The 21990-nt window shown below is 44.1% G+C and overlaps 1 protein-coding gene across 1 annotated transcript; it reads right to left on the bottom strand.

Annotated features, from left to right (window-relative positions):
* Positions 1 to 957: 957 nt before the first annotated feature.
* SAG (S-antigen visual arrestin) lies at positions 958 to 16897 on the bottom strand. The gene is made up of 15 exons (XM_030456285.1): positions 16808 to 16897; positions 16195 to 16255; positions 16062 to 16106; positions 15574 to 15767; positions 14105 to 14164; positions 12985 to 13052; positions 12705 to 12840; positions 11480 to 11564; positions 10194 to 10266; positions 9146 to 9283; positions 8806 to 8883; positions 7906 to 7929; positions 7417 to 7481; positions 1692 to 1701; positions 958 to 1051 (listed from the first exon to the last, which is right to left on the bottom strand). Exons 1-15 carry the CDS (start codon positions 16895 to 16897, stop codon positions 958 to 960), a joined length of 1221 nt encoding a protein of 406 aa, XP_030312145.1.
* Positions 16898 to 21990: the final 5093 nt, after the last annotated feature.

The raw sequence follows: 21990 nt of genomic DNA, 5'->3' as shown, positions 1-21990 counted from the left end.
AATATCCAGATCAAGAAGAAAGAACAGTTTGCACAACTCAATCCCATTTTTTTAGAGCATAAACTGACCCGACAGGTGGACAACCCAATCTAGTTGGAGTAACTTACTTTAGAGGTCCCTTATAACTCAAATTATTCTACAATTCTATGTTGGAAAAGGCTCCTCAGGTCAGGCTGCCCCATAATTTCCTCCTCAATTTTACTGCACACTCTTTTGAAGCACTGTTGCATATAGGAAACTAGACTAAACTAGACTACAGAGAACTAGCTGTTCTCTAGAGTTATATGCAGAGAGCTTTGTTAAGGAATTCACAGACAGCGTACATTTCTCTCATCTTTAATAATGCATTTGTTTAGCATATTGCTGGAAAGATAGCATAGAATCTCAGCATTACAGCTGCTGTGGGAGATGACATGCAAAACATTTAATAGTACAGAAAGAGGATGTAAGCAACACAAGGGGACAGTGCAAGCACTGAAAATAATCACCAATGCAGTCTGGTAAAGCATTAACTCAAAAGCAACCCAAAGGAAATAAAATCTGTTCTGTACAGTTTGCTGAGAAACTTCAACGAATCACCAAGATCGGCAAGCAGCCTTCCTGACTAGGAATCTTTGGACACCAAGTAAGTCCAGGCAGGCTGCACCAACCATTGTTTAAGCTCTCATCAGTGATGAAACCAAACCTTTTAATTAGGTAGCCCTGAAAACAGAAATCATGGCATGGCACCCTTCCTCTGGTAGCTTAATTAACCACCAGGTTCTGAGTTTGATACATTCTTCTAGAACTGAAACTTCTATTAAGCAATAGTGATTCATGATTTTATGTCCACTGATCTCAGGGTTGATCCCTGGAAGACCATGCACGCACTGAGAACACGCACTTTATTAGACACCTAGGTCCTAAATTTCTAATTGATGCCAGGCAACATAGTTTTTCTGCAACTTGTTCTTTTAGTCACTCATCAGTTGAGGATTTATTCTTGTCTACATCATCAGTCATATCTTTGAGCTGTTGACGAGCAAACTCCTCAAATACCAGCTCTGCTTCACTGAAATGAAAGAAACACAAGTCTTTCAAAAGCATGGTAGCAATTTTTTTTTTTTTACCAACATACAGGAGAAAGAAGAGAAGCCCAGAGCAGACTGTTTCCTTTAGCCTTTCAAAGGATTTAGATCACATTCCCACAAGCACCATCTTCATTGGTGGTATTCTAACTAGTATGAAATGCAGTTGATTGAGCAAGTCAGGACACAAAACAAGGAGTTTTTCACCTGTACCAAACCATGTCCACTCCAGATACATATTTATCAGCTAGCTGAATAGTCTGCAGCCTGAACAAGTCTTTGTCTCAAACTAAAACAGAAAACCTTTATCCTTATCCCATCGGTACTAAAATATGGGTACATAGTCAAACATATAGTGTTGCTGAAACTTGAAACTACAGAGCATCAGCTGGCCACAAACATCTCCCCCCCTCCAACTATAAGGCAAAACATGTTCTCTTAAACTGATTTCATATGGTCAATCACTGGTGTTCAACTGATAGCAGTAATTTGTCAAGCCACACTAACCAACTCTGGATTTAAGCTTGTCTGTTTTGAGTGGATTTTTGTACGATTTTGAGGAGTTTTCAAAAAGTCAACGCAAAACTGTGGTAAGAATGTGAAATATCATTAGAAGAAACTTACCCAGACTTCCCTGCAGTCATCAGCATGCAGTAAAAGAGGAAAAAACCCACAGCAAGTAGTTAGAACAGTTGGTGCTACACCAGCAAAAAATTATAAACTGACAAGAAAAAACAGTGACAAGATTTGCAGCAATATAAGGAGAATTCCAGGAAGTCTCAAAATGTGTTTACATGCACCTGAAGAAACAGAACTTGATATTCTGAATGGAAAAGCACTCTGGCAATGTAGCCCAGGACATCAGGAGAACTGAGAAACAAGGAGAGATTTTCCCATTTATGTTTGCTCACAGTCACAGCTGTGATAGACACCTGTGCACACACTTCTGCTCAGCAATGACAGTGTGTGAGTGACATGGTGTCAGTCTTTATTGGCCTGTCACTGAAATTTAAGTAGTCAGCTGATGAGAAGATGAACATACTAAAATCAGCTGAGGTCAGAAAGGCCTTGGTGGTTTCTCAATGGACAGTTTATCAGTTGAGACAATACTCCAGATTTCGTCCTCGCCTAAATATAACCCAGAGACCTCTGTCACTTGTGTTTCTTTGACAGGATCCTTGCTAACTATGCTGTAATGAATCCTGCTTGCTAGCACAGCTATGTTTTCAGTACAGCCTAAAATAAGCAGAACAGACAGTACTGCAGTGATAAAATGGGGCAGGGATTTTTTTGTTCTCACAGCTACTTTGGTTTTAGCAAGTAAGAGTTTCTTCATTGGCTTACTTCTCATGGCTTTAGGTCATGGAGCACAGCACACCTAGGCCACCATGCTACAGAACTCATCAGGGATCTGGGATGCTTCAGTGTCTGGATAACTTTCTACCTGGAGAACTCCCATGCTGAAATAATGAGCAACAAGTGGTGACCTGCACTGCTGGAAAAAAGCATCATTAAAAGCATGCCAAACAAGGCCACTCTAGCTAAAATGCCTCCAGGGATGGATCACAAAGTTGTGATGGTGTCTATCCAGACTCAGGAAGGACGGTTTCCTCTACTTGCAGAAGCCAAGATCAAGTCTGGAAAGTCTCAGGGCATGCATGCTTGATTGAAATGGAAATATTTAGAACTTTAAACAGTTCCAACACATAAAGCATCATTCACATTTTATTTTCCTCCAGTTTGTATTCTTTAAATAGCCTGCTCTTTCCCCTCTTTAAGTAGAGCGATTACTATGGGAACAGTGACATCAGTGGTGTGGGTGAAGCTGAGCACCACAAATGCAGTTTGAAGCCAACTTAACATGGGTGGAGGGGGAAAAATAGGTATTGTTTAAGTTGGGCATATACTTTACTGGCAGATAAATGCTGACTCAATCAATACACAGTCAGTGAGGCAGCACAGTAATGCTTATCCTGAACCTCGGATGTCAGATGACATTCACAGATCACTCCTTTACCTTCAGGCTGTGACACCAACACACAGCATGCTAAATGGCTACATGAGCATCCTGGCAGGAGTTGGGCCCACATCACATAGTTCTCTTGGTCTCCCACGGCTTATTTACCATTATAACATTGAAAAATACTCAGTACCCTGAAAATGGGTAGACTTTTTTATAACTGGCAGCCCAGCCACTGTTTTGTGGCTTGGGATGGGAGGGGGCTGTGTTCAAGGATCAACAAGGCTCCAGAATGTCATCATACTCCCTGCAGAGGGTTTTCTGGAAGCTTTTATTATGCAGCCACAGAAATTATTCCATATAATTAAAGCTGTGGCATATGGCAATTTTCTTTATAAGCTTGCTTTTAACCTCTCTTAACTTTAGAGGACGGGTAGAGAATGAAGAGTAGGCTGTGTTATTTTTCAAGACATTACAGTGCTTAAAAATTATTGAATTTCTGAAAATTACTATTCCAATACAAAGCAGGTATAGCTTCAATATTAAAGGGACAAAATATGACTTTCTCAAAACCATCCCTTTCAAACAAGTTTAACAAGGGAGCTGATTAATGACCATTTGCTGAACAACAGCCAAAACAAAGGCCAATGTCCAAGACACAGGGCCACAAAATGTAAAACATCAGCAGAGGTGCAGGAAAACCCTGAACCTAAGAACTCACAGTGAGACCACAGCCTTGAGAAAAACCCAGTAGGAGCTTCTGGGCTAACTGCTGATGGAGGAAGGTCTGGGAAGCATGAAGATACACAGCCCAATCTGAATCTATCTTTAACAGAAACAGATCTCTATCCATTTTTGCCAACAGGCAGAAAAGACAGACTGCCAGTGTGACAGGAGCTGCTTCGCCTGAAAATAATTGTCTGTAAACCACGTGGGGCCAAAACCAGTTCCAAAACCAGCACACATGGAACATGCAAATACTGGCCTACGAGAAGTCCAAGAGAAGGAGGATATAAATAAACATGGGAAAGGAAAGGTAGGAAGCCATTCCCTTCTGTCTCCTCCAGGCATAGAAAAGAAAGCAACCTGCAGTAGCGTGCACTCTGGCAGAGCTGCTTTTTACTGTGTGATGAATGCCTCAGAAGTCACTCACAGACAAATAAGAAGCACAAAGCAACCTCCTGTGAAATAAAGCACACGACTCTTGATCACACTTGCCCCAGTTTGGCCCTCAAAAAATTAAACCATGTTCTTGATGATCTCCTATTCCTGAGGATGTCTATGCTCAGATCAGCCCTGCATGATTAAATACACTGATGCTATAGGTTTAATTTACTTTTGCTATAAATCACCTAAAGGTAAATGCATATTACCCCACTGCAAGGAAGAAATAGCACTTGGCCTTTCTTAATCCCACTTCAGAATCACAACGTCACAGTTGCAAAAGACCTCTAAGAGCACCGCATCCAACCTCCAATGTCCCACCTACCCCCCAGTAAAATAACATCTTTAACAATATCTTTATCACTATGCCCTCTAGAGCATGTCCTGAAGTGTGTCAACTCTATAAGATGGTTGCTTTGACTTATTTCTTTTCTCCCAGCTATGTCTAAAGATGAAGTGACAGTCAAGCAAGCAGAGAGGCACAACAGACAAACTGGTTACTACTGACTCAGCAGTAAAAACAAAAGGGCACGGAAAAAGAAGATAAGGAGTGATCTCAAAATTCCCTTTGCACACACTCTTGCATGCACTCACTGCAGAAGCTTCCGGACAAACCAACAAGGAAAAATTTCATCTTTTGCAGAGCCTAAACACTGTTCGTTAAAGATCCATCTCTGCAATCAAGTCTTGAGTCTCTTGATTCCAAATGAGACAGTATTTCACCAATGAAGCACATCATTTCTGAGAGTTCATGAACTAAGGTGGTAGAATAAAAATTTGAAAAGCATGAACTTACATTTGGGAAGTGTGATTAGGCTCAGGGCATGGAAAACTGCCAGCAAATAAAGCTGGAAAGTGTTTTGGTTTACCGGCTTTGTATCAGAGGCTGTTTTATTCCCAGCAATGAGCTCAGACACCACATTCCAGCAGAGTTACCAAGTCAGCTACACAGATTTCAGAGGAGTTTTCTGTCGCGTTACAGCATATTCTTTTAAGAGAAAGTATTTATTTCTTGAGTTAACCATTTGTAGAGCTTTCCCATGGTATAAGCTCCTGAAGTTACCTGCCTTTTTTCTGTAAGAAGCTCACAAGTTATGTCTGTACAAAGTGCATGAAACCAGAGCTGTCTCCTGACAGTGAGCTCAGAGGAGACTTTGATGTAGTAAACAATATGTGGGCTGTGCCTCTGGGAAGAGGATGTGTTGGGGGAAGTGATCTGAGAAATATTGCAGTTCTCCATTTCCCTTGTGAAGTCTTCTGCCCACAGCCTTTGGAGTGTACTACATAAAGGAGTGTATCAGCTCTCGTTTGAAATGATCTTAGAAGGGAAAACTGACCAAATTCCATTTTCCCTCATAGTACATATTCTTCTGACAGACTTATCTGTCTGGAGCACAAGTTGTGGCAAAAAAAGAGGGTTGTGGCACTGTTAACATCAAAAACATCATGTAAAAAAAAATGCAGGCCATTCAAAAAATTGGAAGTCTTTACAATTGCCTTTGGATGATCCCTGTTTGATGTTTTCAAGCTTTTCTCCATATCTAAGAAAGCTCCAGACCATGCAGCCCCCAGCTGCCACCTCTGCTCCCGTGAGTACCAGATGTCCCCTCAGCAGCCACCCTGGGGCCACTCCTGCCAGCCCAGCCTCTTGCCCACCTCCTGAGCAGGGGAACTGCTGCAGGAAGGTCTGGGGGAAATGCTTCAGGGGTGTGCAAGCTACCAGAGGCACTGGAAACCCCTTGCCACAGTGGCTCTCCTACAGGTGTCACCCATCTGTGATCATAATCAAGAGTGCAGCAATGTCCCTGTCACTGCTTTGGGGCAGAGCTTTGGTGCCCTGCAGCACAGAAGTGAAACCCACAGCATGGGCACAGCCATGCCAGCAAAAGCACTTGCTTCATGGCAGCTTCTCCAAGGTGATCCAATGTTACCAGTCCTATGGACCAATGCTCAAGACTCAGTTTCCACCTCAGGAACAGCTGGTCTGGCCTCAGAGGCCAGCAAGAGTTTCCTATGGCACAGTTCTCAAAGAGAAGAGAAGAAACCTTCCCTTGCCCACTCCAGCACACCCATAATTAGCAAACTCATTCCCAACCAGAGCAACTGAGTGTGGAGAGGATCACCAGTCTCTCTTCTCATTGCTTACACAATATGGGCTAAAGCCACCTCACTCCAATGCTTCCTACTACAGAACACTGCATCTATCCTGGAATAACTCCTTTCATAGCCTCCATCTTCTTCCAGTGCTTATGTTCCTAGATATAGCAGCTTTAGGAAAGTTCAGGCCCAAATTAAAAAAAGAGAGAAGCAGTGCAAGAGAAGCCATGGGTTTTTATTTGAAGCCCATACAATTCTGTCTGAACACAGAGGGCAGGACAAGATGTCTCATCTCTAACAGTCCCAACACTGAAAAACCAGCACAATGTTTTGTGTTCCATTTCAGATGCTGTACAGGAGGCTCCCAAACCACTGCAAGCAAAATGCAGCCTGTGTGTGCTCACCATTGGAGAATAAAGTCACCCAGGATGCAAGGAAGTGGGAGGAGAACACAGATGCTCAAGACAGCTGGCAGTTTTGGCATCTCATCCCAAGCCTCAACGTGCCCAGGGAAGGCTGGTTCCTTACACTGCTTTAAAGTTCCCACACTTCCAGTTTCTGACACAGAAGAGACATTCCGCTCAGATACCCACTGATAGTAAATGCCACACCACAGACACTGGGGCCAATGCCACATCAAGCTAACAGGGACTAAATTAATCACAATCAGTTTTACCAACTCTTTGATCAAAAGTATTCTGCTTTTTACATTGCTCAGGTGATGAGGTGTTTTCGGTTGTAGATACTCATTTGCTATATTGGAATCTGGCTGGGGATTGCTGGCAGCTTAATTCAGGACATTTTGCACAGTAGTCATGGGATTTAACTGTGCTGTGATTCCTCAAGCCTTGAGCCTTGTTTTGAGTTGTGATTCCATACATGAAAGACAAAAAACAACTCATTTCCACCTTCTCTCATCATAGCATCCTTTCTCCCTGTTATTTTCTGCCTGGAGATTTAGACACACACACACACACACATGCACGCACACAGAGCAGACCCCATACTGGAATCCTGTTGAGTCTAAAGGTCCCCTGCAGAACAATCATGCAAAGGCTTGTGATGGTAAAATCTCATGTTAGTCTACTAACAACGAAAGGCAAAAAAAAAAAAACAGGCATAACTGACCTGCTGGGTTCTTTTCCTCAGGTTTGGGGTGCATGAGACGAAATGGCAGCTCTGTGCCCACTTCACTGTGGGGAGAAGACAGAACACGTCAGCTCTGTAGATCCATTCATGCCTGGTCCAGTGCCCTTCCCACCACTTCAGGCCAGCTGAAGCCCTGAGCTCCAGCTTCACCCATTCTTTCATTTTTCTAATTATAATTTTCCCCTAAGAAGAGAGTTAAACTCTGGCTTCTCCACAAACATCCCAAGCATACCCACTTTAGTAAACTGGATTCATTATGTGCTGAATGTACTTGCATGTACAAAAAATAAGAGATTTTTTAACTGCCTCATTTTCACAGCAGAATGCACAGACTGCTTATTTTTGTCAAAGCAGGAGATAGTTTTTTGTTTTGTTATTTTTGGAGGGAAGGCAGGAAAGGGAACAGGGAAGAGCATAAAAAGACAAATTAACAACAATGACTGCATGATCTGAAAAGATGACAATTACCTGGAAGTAAGGTCTCCAAACATGCTAGAGAAAAAAAAAACAAACAAGAAAAACACAAGAATATTTAGTGCCCTTCCATTTCAGTGCCCTACCTAATGCTGTTTTATTGGTGCACTATTGAAATCACCTTTGTCATATACTATTGACTTGCTACAAAACTTAACATCCAACTAGACTGTTTTTAAAAAAAGTTAATTTTCATTTTTCAGGTTCTTGCCATGGAGAAAGAGTCTCAAGTTTCTGAACTCCTGACCAAGTGTTGGTCCTGCCTCCACTTCTGAGAGCCAAAGGATAAGAGCATTCAGAGGACCAGAGAAGGCAGCAGCATGTTGTCATGCTTTAGGAAAATGATTGACTCATTTTTATACTAGAAAGCAGACAGATGAATGAAATACAAATGCAAACAGTGACTGTTACCAGAGCTATATTTGTCCTCCTTTGCACTGGATGCTCATGCTGACAGTATCAGCTCCTCCCAGAAAGCTGGCTCAGTACAGAACCTGAGCTACAGTATTTATGAACTGCAGGAAGATATCTCTATTTTCTGCTCTAGGAGAACAAGAATGCCAACATCAAGGCTCACACAAAGCTTCACTTCTGTTCTCACAAAATAAATTTTGGCTTTGAAACAAAAAATTGCAATGTAAGCCAGAGGTTCATACTTCAGCTGTTAAGTCATGAGGTATCCAGGGAAGGTAATCCAACGCCTCTGGCTCAGGATAGGATTTTTGGATAGACTGATTTCCAAGCAGTTCATGCTTTAGAGGGAGAATCTGATATTCTACACCATGTGCCCTTTCTCGAGGTTGGACTGTCCTGTCCTGTCCCCACTCATCAATGAAATACACACACTCCCCTCTCTTAACTCTGCAGATGCAGCAAAACACCTGTTAGTCTTACCCTGGAACAGTGAGCTTCACTTTGACCTTGTAGGAAACCAGAATCCCCATCACTGTCTTGTCTATTCCATCCTTAATTCTACCAGAGACAACAAGACAGAAGTGTTAGGCAGAGCAGCAATGGAGTGACAATGCATGGCTGGAACAGGAACTCAGGCTCAGGCCTCTCCAAAGTGGTGACCATGGGTTACCCTGAAGGAACACGAGGTTAAGTCACACAGCTTAGGCTGACCCATCCCCACACACATTTACAATGCAAACTCCTGATAGAAGCACCTCCTCCATTCTCCCCTCTTCTTTATAACCCTCCACTAGCTAAGAGCATTTAAAACTCTACTCACATGGTACTAGAAGCCAGGTTGGTGTCCTCATCCTTTAGCTTTCCATCCAGAGCTATTTCCCGGATCCCCCGATTGTTTGCGAGCAAGGGCAGCAGTGTCAGTGTCTTGGTCAGGCTGCTGTTTGGCTGCACCTTTTCCCTGAACAGAAGCAGCAGGTGAGAAGAGGACAGTGATACTCTCTCTGATCTGTGCTACACATCCAAGAGAATTTCAAACCAGATTGCATTCTTTTGGATAGCTAGGAGTGAAATTTATCTGTCCAAATTTACTTGTCTACAATGCAGATGTCTACATCTAAATGAGTAAGAAAAATTCCCTTCGTAGTCAACAGAAAGGAACAAGCACTTGCAGAAAGTTATTAATTTCACATTGAAGCAGGCTTCCAAAGTAGGTCAAGCTAATCTGCATTTTTTTTTTTGCAAAATAAATCCTAGTTTAGAAGACCAGATCACTAAAGAAAACATGTCCCTAAGCTACAGAAAAAACAAAACAAAACAAAAAACCCCCCACATCTGTGTGAGTCCAACTCTCCTCGCAAAGCCAAGTTCAATGTGCACTGTCAATGCAGTGCAATGCAAAAGAGCAAGTGGTTCTCTGACAGTGCACTGACAACAAGGCTTTCATGGGCTTCCCAAAGCCAGAAGAAATAAAATTAAATGGTGTGAAAACAAGTGACCTTAAGCTAGAGCATCCAAGACTAGCATTCAACCAGCAGCATCTTTCAGGAAAATGTTGCACCTCTATTTAAAGATCTCAAGCAGTGGGGAGACTTAAACATCCCCTGCTAACCATTCCTGGTGGGTAATTTCTCTTCAAACCACCCCCTTTTCTGCAGCTTCCCCCTGTTCTCTGAAAAAAAGGGTGCAGGTACCTGCTGGCTAGGAGAACAGGAGAGCAGCTGAATCCAGAGTACAGGGGATGTGGGGGACACGTGGGGTTACCAACAGGTAACTGCAAAGCTACTGCTCGGGATACCTCCATTACTGAGAAGGAAGGTAATTAAAGGAGTGTGAAGGAGCAAGACAGGGTAATCAGAGCATGCACTCACTGTGCTTCCTCAGCAGCTACCACTTTTGTATAGAAGTCACTGGAGTACAAAACCACATTGGCAACCTGTTCCACTGGGTGAGGAAGAAGAAAGCAGGCAATCAGTGGTGCATACACCTCAGAGACAACACAGCTGCCCACCCTGAGCCTCAGGAATGGAGGACATGAGGAGGACAGCAGGAAGACCCCTCCATTTAGAGCCAGAAGGGATCACCAGGTCAGACAGCCTGACCTAGATAAGGCCAAGAGCACACAAGGGGCCAGCCAATAACCTACAGTTTCCCTCCAGGGGCCTGCTCTTCCCATTATAAAGATCTCCTTCTTCTTTAAGCTTGTCCACTTTTATCCCTGTCACTGGTATCTTGTGTGTACCTATAGCCAATGCATTTGTATTCAGTAGACACCATCATCAAGTAGACTGGACACCAAGCAGCAGTCAAGAGCCTCTGATGATAAATGGCTTCTATTCTCCAATCAAACACCAACACCCCATGGGGTACTTGTGACTAAAACACTGATGAGGAGAGAATCTGGGGATCAACAAGATCTTTTTAAGCCTGACGAAGGTAAGTCAGCCTAAAAATAGTTGGGAATTACAAGACAGTATATTCAAGACCAACACTGAGTTGGCTTTCTCTTAATACAGAGCTTTGCAATAACCTCAGCAGCTCTGCTCCCTCCTTGCCTTCCCTTCTCTCTCTTATCCTTTCTCTCAGGCTGTCTTTCACAGGTCCAAGTGCAACGGGGCTTCTGGAATGGAACCATGCTGTGCCACAAATAAAACACAGGCACAGTACTGGAACTCCTCTGAAACTCAGTCTCTGCCTTCAGCTTCCTCAGGAGGAACTACACCACTGCTGGCAAAGCAGTTGTTCTTCCATTGCAAGGTGTTCCTGAAACTCCAGGCAAAACCATCTGCACCCTGGACACCTTCATGGTCAGGAGGATCATCACATCAACAGGGCAGCCCTTCCCACCAACCTCACAAATGAGCTGGGTTTGTACCCCCAGCACCTGCCTTGCCCTCTGCAGGTGCCAGACCTTACTAGAGGGGACATGCTGGAGCTTGAAATGAAGCCACACAAGTAACCCTGAGAGGCAGGAACAAGGCTGCAGTGTTTTACTTGATGAAAAGCAAAGAAACACCAACAGACAGGGTGAAGGGACAAATTCCTGACTTGTCCCATGCTTAAGCTGCTACAAGCACTAAATTACTGGTGTCTTTTAGCACTCCCACCATTCAACCTTCTAGCCCTGAAAGAATCCCAAGCAACAGTAAAAACGTACCCTGGGCTTTGATCTTCTTTACCATTTTGTCTGTGCTGTTGTTGATGGTGACCGTGACTGGAATAGGCTCTCCATGGTAGTACACCTAGAGGGAATGTGGTGCTCAGAAATCCAGCCAGGAGGAGGCCTCTCCTGAGCCCTAAGCCCCTTTGGTGCCCCCCAGAGCAAATCTTGGAGGCCAGGTAAGGCAAGACAACCATTCCCAATGGTTCATGACCCTTCTGCCAATGTCTCATGTAGCCTCAGCTGTGTCTTGTAATGGGGTCTCAGCCTGCCCTGACAGTAGCTACTGACAGAAGTGACATCAGAGCCTTTGAGCACTGGACCAGGACAGCCTCATCTGAGGCATCTGTGTAACATATGGAAGAGCTGCTTTGGGTAGCAAAATGCACCTTGGGACACCAGTGCTATCACAGAATCATAGAATGTTGGGAGTTGGAAGGGACCCCTAGAGATCATCTAGTCCAAAGCAGGATCACCCAGGGCAGAAACAGCAGGAACACACTTGGAAAATCTCCAGAGGAGACTCCACAACCTCTCTGGGCAGCCTGGGCCAGGGCTTCCTCAGCCTCTCATGCAAGATGTTTCTCCTCATGTTGAGGTGGAACTTCCTATGTTCCAGCTTCGACCCATTATTCCTTGTCCTATTACTGGGCACCACCTAAAAGAGATTGTCCTCTTCCTCTTGATACCCACCCCTCAGATACTGATGGACATTCAGAAGATCTCCTCTCAGCCTAAAGGCTGAACAGCCCCAGTTCTCTCTGTCTTTCTTCATAGGAGAGATGTCCAAGTCCCCTCATCGTCCTCATAGCTCTCCCTTGGACTCTCTCCAGTAGATCTCTGTCTCTCTTGAACTGGGGAGCCCAAAGCTGGATCCAGTATTCCAGGCATGGTCTCACCAGGGCAGAGTAGGAGAGGAGAACATTCCTAGATCTGCTGGACACACTTTCCCTGATGCACCCCAAGACACCATTGGCCACCAGGGCACATTGCTAACTTAGGGAGAATTTAGGACTCCAAGGTCTTTCTCCATGGAACTGCTTTCCAGCAGGACATTCCCTAATGTGTACTTATGCTTGATGTTATTCTTACCCAGATGTGTTTGTCCTTACTGAACTTCATGAGGTTCACCTTTGCCCACCTCTCTAGCCTGTCTAGATCTCGTTGGAGAGCAGCACAGCCTTCTGGTGTGATGTCCACAGCCCCAAGACAAGCTCCTCACCTCTTTACTGAGGCAAGCTTTCAAGTGCAATGGCTTGTTGGACATGAAGAACTGCCAGGTGGTTTCTGCACAAGGTTGGGGGCCTGGATTTTCCGGAGCGTATTGCACCTTACGGATCAGCAGACGTGCGGAGTCCCTGGGAAGGAGCAGAGGACAACATGGTGACACTTTGTGCTTATTGGAGTCCACTGACGAGTGGGTCAAAGCTGAACAATCAACCATTACTGAGCCACCCACCCCCTTTAAGGACAAAGCTGGACAGACCCACATGTTCTGTTACCTCTTACGAATTCTCTCTTCCAGATTCTCTGTTGAGAAAGCTTTCACCTCAAAGTCCACCCCACAGGTCTGTCAGAGAGAAAGAAGAAAGCTGTAAAACCAGTGTCAGTAGCCAAGAACATCTGCAGGTGTTTAAATACCTTTCTGTACAACAGAAACTTGCAGATTCCTGTTCTTCTGATCTCCCACTGTTGTACTGAAGATCCCTGCTAACTGAAGTGGCAGCATCCACCTGTTCCATGCAGCTTCTGAGAAATGAGGCTTAATTCCCAGCCTCTGAAGGATGATGCCCCTACTCCCACATGGCTTTTGGTGAACCCAGCATGGCAGAGGTCACAGCATTCTACAGGATATAAGACTGACATAGGGTCAACCTTCTTCCTTCCCATGTCTAGGAGCCAATCTGGCCAAGCTGACCTCTGTTTTAATGGGTTTATACTGCCATGGGACATATGTGAGACCCAGATCTACAGGGCAATATGGGGTTTTTTGCTAAACAAAAATCACACCTTCTCTCTGTGGCACTGAGTTCTACAACCTGCATTCCACCTGTCCCAATTATGAGTCTACCTCAGCTGTTCAGAAGAGAATATAGTGAAGTATAAAAGGAGTATTTTAAATTATGTCAGAAACCCTACAGAACACCTCATTATTTGGTGACTTCTACTCCAAGGTTTTTGTTTTGTTTACACCCATGTGCAAGCCAGCCCTTCTCTGCAGTTTTTTAATTTGGAAGCAGGTCTTAACATATGCTATTTACAGCCATCTGTGAGATTTTGGGCACTCAGTCTCCTTCCCCCTCACGTAGCCTGACAGCTATGATCATTTTATGTGCAGCCAACCCACAAATCATGGGGAGTCCTTCCGGAATCTACAATCATTGCAGGATTAGTAGTTTTGCTGCTCTTTGACTAGATTTCCTTTCTTATTCTGAGGACTCAGATTCCAAATCTGTGCTACACATCTGTAGCTCTGAAGTTGGGCTCCTGCCATTTGTGGCAGGGCATAGTAAGTGCAAGGATCACCTAGCTCCACTCTCAAACCAGCCAAATAAATTCACATGACTTTTTCCATATAACTTTCCTCAACCACAATAAGCACAAGTGTCCCACTGGTCTCACCTTATCAACATCACGAGGTCCAGGCTGCAGACAGACTGAACATGGCAGGTAATCTGGGAACTGTGGGAGGAAGAAGAGAAAAAGACCCCAAAGCAATATCACAAAGATTTCCAACTCTGCGATACTGTAATTACAATGTATTGCTCACAAAAAGTGCAAAGCAATCCTGAAGACAACAGATCACTTGCTGGGATGTAGTAACTGTTCTGACTCAGTTCTGACTGAGCTGGGAGCTTTGATATACTGGGCCTTATACTCACCTTGTATAAACAAGGAGGAAATTCTTTCTTATGAGGGTGCTAAGGCACTGGAACGGGTTGTTTAGGGATGTTATGGCTGCCCCCTCCCTGGAAGTGTTCAAGGCCAGGTTGGATGGGGCTTGGGGCAACCTGATCTAGTTGGAGGTGTCCCTGCCTGTGGCAGAGGACTTGGAACTAGATGATCTCTAAGGTCCCTTCCAACCCAAACCAGTCTGTGACTCTATGAGTCTTAGTCCCTCTGTTCCAAAATACACCAATAGCCAAGGAAGGAGGGTGGTAGGAAAGAGAAAAAAATAAAACAAGTCCAGGCATGTGAAGCTCCTGGTCTAAAAACCAAACAGCCCTAGAGGCACAGCTTAGAGTAGAAGCTGGAACATTTTGTTCCCCACCTGAAACAATCACTATGGCTCACAGCAGTGCTGCTCACACGGGGCTGAAGCTTGAGCAAAGCATCTCTGTGTCAGAAACACAACTATGGCCATGAAGAGCAGCCAGCTGCCAGCCAGTGTCCATTCACGCCTGGCCTGGGGAGTGCAGCAGCTCCATACACTCACTGGGAAGGCTGCAAGGTATCTCATGGAGACAATGCCATCACCCCACTGGAGACTCTGGTAGTTTGAAGATCACTAGGTTGTATTTGAGTGGTTACTAAAACTACGACAGGCACCAACCCACTTTGCAGAATCATCCCAAAACATTTGCTGCTGTCTTAGAGCATGTGGATTTCATCCTGGATCTTCCTAGGGAGTTCTATGGCTGACATGTCACTGTCACTGACACTCCTTTTGTTACTGTACTGACACTGACAGTATTGTCAGAATGGGCGTTTGGCCATCAGCTGACAACATCAGGTCAGATGGAACACCTTTTCCTCCACTTGTTTGATCCATACAGTTTTTAAAGAGAAAGGTTTTGGCACTTCCTCACGTGCCTAACTGGGGCAATGGTACAAAGTATTCCAGCCCATCAGGAGTGGGAATACAAGGATTTTTTTGAGCTGTAGCTAGCATAAAGCCATTGCATGTTTCCTTGCCTTTTCACTTGACCACTTAGGATGGCAAGGGAAAAATAAAATTGCTTGTCACTCAAAACTGGAAGTTTGCATAACAGGGATTCACTGTTAATCCCCGTCATCTGTTTATCACCATGTCTCAGAGGCCTGATAATAACACACAAGAAGAGGGTAAGAGGCTCATAGGAGATACTTACTGTAAAGAAAAAGGGATAAGCATTTTTCCCCAGCTTCTTCAACAAAGATTCCTGCAAGTGGGAGAGTGACCCTGGCTTGTCAGCAGGGGGGTACACTTGGACCCTAGAGAAGAACAGGTCTCGTCGGAAGGTGAGACCCATCACATCAATGTCTTCCCGGCCATACCGGAATGCACAGGTCAGGGACACATAAACTGGGAAGAAGCACAGGAGAGGTAAAGCCTGCAGCAGGCCAGCAGTGCAGCCAGCATGGGATGTAAAACCCTCCTGCACTACAGAGCTAGGGATACCCATTTCACCACTGCTACATGGCCCCAGAAGCATTCACACCCATTTGTAAGAACATACATTATGTTGAGTAAGAGGCCCACTCAGTGGGGAAGAGAATTACATTTGTATCCTTAAAATAATAACAGAAATTCTCCCTCAGCACCTCACTAGCAGCGGACTAACAATCTCCAAAACATTTGTTGAGTAAAACCTCCAACCTTTTCTGTCCTTGATAACTGCAGGGTCTACCATCACAACACCATCTGAAAGAAAGCAAAACCAAAAAAGATTGACCAAGGATAATTAGGGTTGAGAGAGCAAGACGGGCAGCACAGATCCTTGTGGACTTACCTACAGGTTCCACATTCCCTGCGTTGTCAACAAAGTCCCGCTTCCCCAGGTAGACAGTCAGCTGCAGGGAGAAGGTGACTTTGGTTGAACTATGAAGTGTTGATGGTTGTGTGGCTGTGTGTTGGTGGTGAAACTCACAGCAAAACTCGTAGAGATCCAATTAAAATGGATTTATTTATTTTCCCCAGAAAACATCGTGCAATTCCCACCAGACTCAACAGGATTATTCATGTACTTCAGGACACCAGAACTGAAGACCTTATGTAGAACAACTCTCTGAAATACAATGTGAATACCTGTGCATGTGTCAATGAACTATCAGATTTAAAGATTTTGGGTGCCCTCAGGTTGGAAAGACAATGAATCAGCTTTGTTTTAAACAATTACCAGCAGTACAACCCAGGAGGATTGAGAGCCGAGTTACCTTGCTGTTGTATCACAATACATGAGAATCTTGCCCTGTAAATTCACCGGCATCCACTCAAACTAAATACAGTTCATGGTCCTTCTTCAGAGAAAAATGGAGGGGACAGGAAAGAGCTTTCTAATCAGTTTCCAGTCTAACTACAAGTGAGACCTTGTGCCTATATAAACCCATTATTATCATACTTACAGCTTTGTCACGGGTGCTTTTTTTGAAGATAATTTGTTTATCCAAACTCGTGTTCTTCCCACTTGTCTTTTGGGACTCAGGGCAGCTCATGGTCAAAGGTGGGTATATGACTGTGAATGAAGCTTTTCTTCCCCAAAAGGTCCTAGGAAAGATGTCAGAAAAAATAAGTGGGCAAGATAAAAGCAGAATTATACTTGGTGGGTAAAGCACTCCACTCCCATATATAGTTTACCAAAGACTATTTCATTAGATACTCTGGCAGAGTTCTTTTCATTTTAGTAGTTCTTTATTAAACAAAACAAAATAAACCCAATCAAGCAACATATTTAAAAATAACTCTTCAGGGAGGTTTGTAGAGAGTAGTTTTGTGAAGAAAACTATGAGGGTACAGATAAAGGTAATCTGTTTTCAAAAGGTACCTCAAAGACTTCTCATCAGAGGCTCTAAATTGTTGTGAGATAAGAAGGAAGATCATCTCACTCATTAATAATGGCATGAACTATAGGAAATAAAGGATACCAATTCATCTGGGGTTTGGCTGCTTTCAGGATTATTTAGGGGAGGTTGTTTGTTATTTTGGGCTTTCACAGTAGCAAATATGCCACAGCACAGAATCATCTGTCCTGAGACACTGGCTGTTGAGAACCTCCTTGAAGGAATGGAGAGGAACCTTGGGGAAGGAGCAAAAGGCCTGCTCACAGGCAGGCTGTGCTGGGTTCCCAAAAATAAAGCTGCCCACATGAAGTGGAGGGAGTGTTTCATGATGCAGATTGGGTTAAGTGATGATGAAAGACCATATGCTCTGTGATGGTAAGTGGAAGGTCTTGCCCTCAAAGGAAGTACAGCTGTAGCCTGGCACACACAGCTATAGTTGGTATTACTCAGGAAAAGTGACTCTACAGAAGCAGACAATTTATTAGAAAATAAATCAAGAACACAGAAAATGCCATTTATTCGAGTTTAGAACCCCTCAACGTACCCACCTCTCCGATGCTCAAAGATCTAAGAAGGTGATATGTATTGGTAAGGAGTCAGACCAAACACAAAATGAGAACTCATCTGTCCTACTATATCTTCCTAAATCAGAACCATATGCAACCTATTACTTGCAGGGTAGCACTGAACTCAAAACCAAATGGATGTTAAGAACGTAACCCTCCAGCTACCTGCCCAGAAAGGTAACAAGCATAACCAGGGGTGGGGAACAGCAGGTACCTAAGTTAAAAAACCAGATACAATTAGATTCTTCAGGGCAAAAAAATAAAGGATAAGAAAACAAGGATCAAAAGGACACAAGAGATATCCAGAGAGATGTTCAGAAAGGCCGAGTAGCACAAAGCAGAGAGGGGTTATTTTTAAATTTTTCTAAGTCATAAAATCCAGTAAGTGATCAGGCAGCAAATTCAAAATAAAGCAAACAATTTCCCCACAGACCACCACAAGACTCAGGAATCCAGCATGTTGCTGCAGAAGGCTCTGGAAATCACTTGTAAGGTCTGATTCACAGGATTAGACTTGTTCAAAGGGAAGGACAGGATGATCTAGCACAACCTTAAACCCACATGACTCTGAAGCCAAGGAGCAGCATCAGGAAAAGGATGATGCTACACATCCCCTATTCTTACACTTATCTCTATCAGCCCCATGTGGATACCTATAGTGTGCTAGGCAGCCCACTGCTCTGACAGGGCAATTTGCTGCCAGCATGTTTTTATGGTTGCTTTCCCATTTTAAAGCTGCTTCAAGAGTAGAAGCAGTTTCTAGGGCCTTCTTGCACACAACAGACCACAGAAAAAGGAAATACATTTAGCTTTCTAAGAGGGGTAGTCAGGTAGGGATTAGAGACAGACCTTACCTGTGTTCAAGCATTTCTATCTCTATGAACTATAGGTAGGTTTCCCCAAGTACAGAATAACATTTTTTTACTGAACAGACCCCCTGCTTGTGCTGCAGACCCAAATGAACAAACCAGAAAATAACATTAAATACCTTGTTGTGTTCAAAATGTCACAGGAGATGCCACGGGATGAAGAGGTGAACTCCTAAACCATCAAAGAAAGATGAATTTTCCAGGTAGTTGCATCCTATGCTTCTTCATGAGGGAACTACCAACCACTTGGCAAAGGGAGACAATTTGTAGGGGATTTGAAAGCACGTCTCTGGTTGCGTCCATTGAGGATTTCAGGAATTAACTCCCCTCCAGGAGCAAATATTGTGCCTGGGCTAAGATTGAACTGGAAAGTGGTCAAGTCAGCAACACCAAGGATTACCTAAGGAAGCTCAGATGGTCAGTGAAAGGGTCTACAATGTCATACTGGCACACTTTGTAAGGACTACAGATTTACAACAGGATAGTTACTGAAGGCAGCTTTATTCTAAAGCTCTGCCTCTTATCTGCTAGGGCTCCAAGCCATCCAGCCTGAGAAAAAGCTGAAGAGACAGGAGCCATTTACGAAAGGCAGTTTATAATATAACCACCAAACCAAGTCTCTATCAATACATGCTCTTACAAAGGACTACTGAACACTGAGGGCAATGGACTAGTCCCATCATCACTAAGCAGTTGATTATTGCTCCACCAACATCCCATTGCCATGCTATTGCAAAATGATTTGTTGCTACTCCACTTCCTCTCCTTAATTTATTAATTGAGAGAGGCACAACATCCAAGATATGAGACAGAGGAAGAGAGATTAAATCAGTTCAGCTTCTCTGTCCATGAATGTGTCAAGAACAGCTTCTCTCCCTCTCCCCAGATTTGGTCTTGATATTATACACAAGATGTGCAATTTTTGGCTGGCAAGCTGCACAAACAGCTGTAGCATTCCTCTGGGCTGCATCTGTTTGATTAGAAAGGACACAACATCCTCTCCACTTGCCAGCCCAAGAAGCACTCTCCATCAGCCCTGCAGTCACAAATCAAGCTTCCTTTTTTTGCCAACAATCTCCCCCATCTGGCTGAATATAGTGGTCTGGGTACACAAATAACTTGAAAATATTAACACAGAAACAGTGTTCCTCAGCTATTTCAGTGCTTTTCAAAATCCAGCAACATTTTATTAACTGGAGGTGGGTTATTTGCAGAGCTTAATCACTACTCTATTGAATCAACTCTGGGAAAGGCAAAGCAGCCAGCCCTCCAACATGGAAATTTCACACATGCCCAAAGGAAAGCCAGGTCCTGGTTGTAGGAAGTAGGGAAGAGACCCCAGAGATTAACCCACACAAATCAAGACCTCCTATTCAGTCATACAGTGCAAAGACAAAAAGGAGAAAGCTGTTTTTGTTAAATGCTGCTACTGCAGAATTACCAATTCTTTAAGGTGGAATCAACATCCCCTTTAGAACTCCTCCTCCTGCAGTAGCCAGGGGGTACAGGTGCCACTGCAAACACCTTCAGGGGAGCTTGGAAGTCACTCCACCACAACACAAAGATCCTGATGTTCCCCTGGGCTGAGCACTGGTGAGGCAGCATCCCAAATCCTGAGGTCAGTTTTGGGCCCCTCAGGACCAGGCCACTGAGTGGCTGAAGTGTTTCCAGAGAAGAGCAATTGAGCTGGGGAAGGGTCTGGAGCACAAGTCTAACCGGGAGGAGCTGAAGGAGCTGGGGGTGTTCAGCCTGGAGCAGAGAAGGCTGAGGGGAGACCTTCTGGCTCTCTGCAACCCCCTGAGAGGAGGTTGGATGGAGCCAGGGGGGAGTCAGGCTCTGCTCCCAAGGAACAAGTGATGGGACAAGAGGAACAGCCTCAAGCTGCACCAGGGGAGGTTTAAATTGGAGTTGGGGTACAGTTTCTTCTTGGAAAGGGTTGTCAGACCAAGGCTGCCCAGGGCAGAAGTAAAGTTCCAATCCCTGGAGGGGTTTCAAAGCCATGTAGATGTGGTGCTGAGGGACATGGGTTAGTGGTGGCCTTGGCAGTGCTGGGGAAACAGTTGGACTTGATCTAAAAGATCATTTCCCACCAAAACATTCCTACTAATGCAGCCTTAGGTCTGGAGCAAAATACCCCTCCCAAACCACTTGAAGGGCAGCTCCACCTTCAGCAGAGAAACTACAACAACCACTCTGCACAGCAGCCACCTTCATTTTCTCTTCTTCCCTCTGCAAGGAAGCAGAAAAGCGGGCAATAGAAAAAATAAACTATAGGGAAAAAAAGGCTAAAATTAGTCCCTAGAATTTCCTACATACCTTGGTCCTAAGGAATTTTAATCTAGAATGCTTAAGGTCTTAGCTAACCATTGGCCTCAAGTATTATCAACCTACTTTGCAAAAGCAACAACAGGCAAAACAGACCCCTTTGTGTAAGAGTCTGTGAGCATACTACAGCAAAATACAAGTACAGCAGCCTGAATGATAAACACCCTAAACCTATTCCCATCCACCTCAGCAGAGCCCCCCCTTTTTATTATTTTAATCTCCCAATAATCTTGCATCATGCTGACTTGTCATTTAGTGATCTGCTTTTCCACAGTAACCAAGGTCACCTGGGCTCCTGGTAGGTGTTTTTTCAAAGAGGACCTTCTGCCAACAGCAACAGACTGAAGAAAAGGTACCTGGCACCTTTAGAAATGCTTCAGAATGCCACCATTCTCACATGCTACAGATTTTGCTTCCAAGAGCTGAAGGGAAGGCTTCTTCAGAAAACAGGAGGGTGGCCTGTGATGGCTCTTAATTAAATAAGAAATCTGTACAAGAAACAGCTGAAGGCTTTGCTTCATGACTCTGAAGTAGGAAGCATTCTCTTCAACAAGAATTTTTGTGTTTTTAAAGAAACATGCAACTCCTGTTACTGGCTTAACAACCTTACAAGGCAGCAGGCAGCAGAAAATGTCTTCAGCAGTGTCTGAAATGCATATATAATTTCCTCAATCGGGTAATTGATCCAAAAAGATCCAAGCATATATCAGGCTTTCAAGGACAAGGACACTTGTTCCATACAGCAAAGCTTCCTTCAGTCTCAAGGCAGTACTCCTGAGATAGGCCAAGGCCAGGCTGTACCTGTGAGATGTCTACTTCAAGATAAGAGCATTATCCTCTTTCCCCCTCTGCACCAAATCCCACAGTGTGGCTGAACACAAATCTCCAATTCACTGGGAACAAACAGCACAGAAAGAGACATTTCAGGTTCCCATCTTCATTCATTCAGAACAGGATTGTGCAGACACAAATGAATCCAAGCACTGAG

The sequence above is a fragment of the Calypte anna genome, chromosome 9 (genome assembly GCF_003957555.1).
Source record: "Calypte anna isolate BGI_N300 chromosome 9, bCalAnn1_v1.p, whole genome shotgun sequence".
Taxonomy (NCBI): Eukaryota; Metazoa; Chordata; class Aves; order Apodiformes; family Trochilidae; genus Calypte; species Calypte anna.
The sequence above is the reverse complement of the archived record's forward strand: the minus strand, read 5'-3'. Positions and strand labels throughout refer to the sequence as shown.

Bases quoted from the DNA above. Each gene is read 5' to 3' on its own strand.
- SAG (XM_030456285.1), bottom strand. From the start codon at position 16,897: ATGAGCTGCCCTGAGTCCCAAAAGACAAGTGGGAAGAACACGAGTTTG. The intron at 8,884-9,145 runs GTGAGTAGAGTT...TGTCTCTGGTAG, and splicing joins AACCTGGCTTCTAGTACCAT to AATTAAGGATGGAATAGACA. The intron at 7,930-8,805 runs GTAAGACTAACA...TTTTTTCTCTAG, and splicing joins GTGAAGCTCACTGTTCCAGG to CATGTTTGGAGACCTTACTT.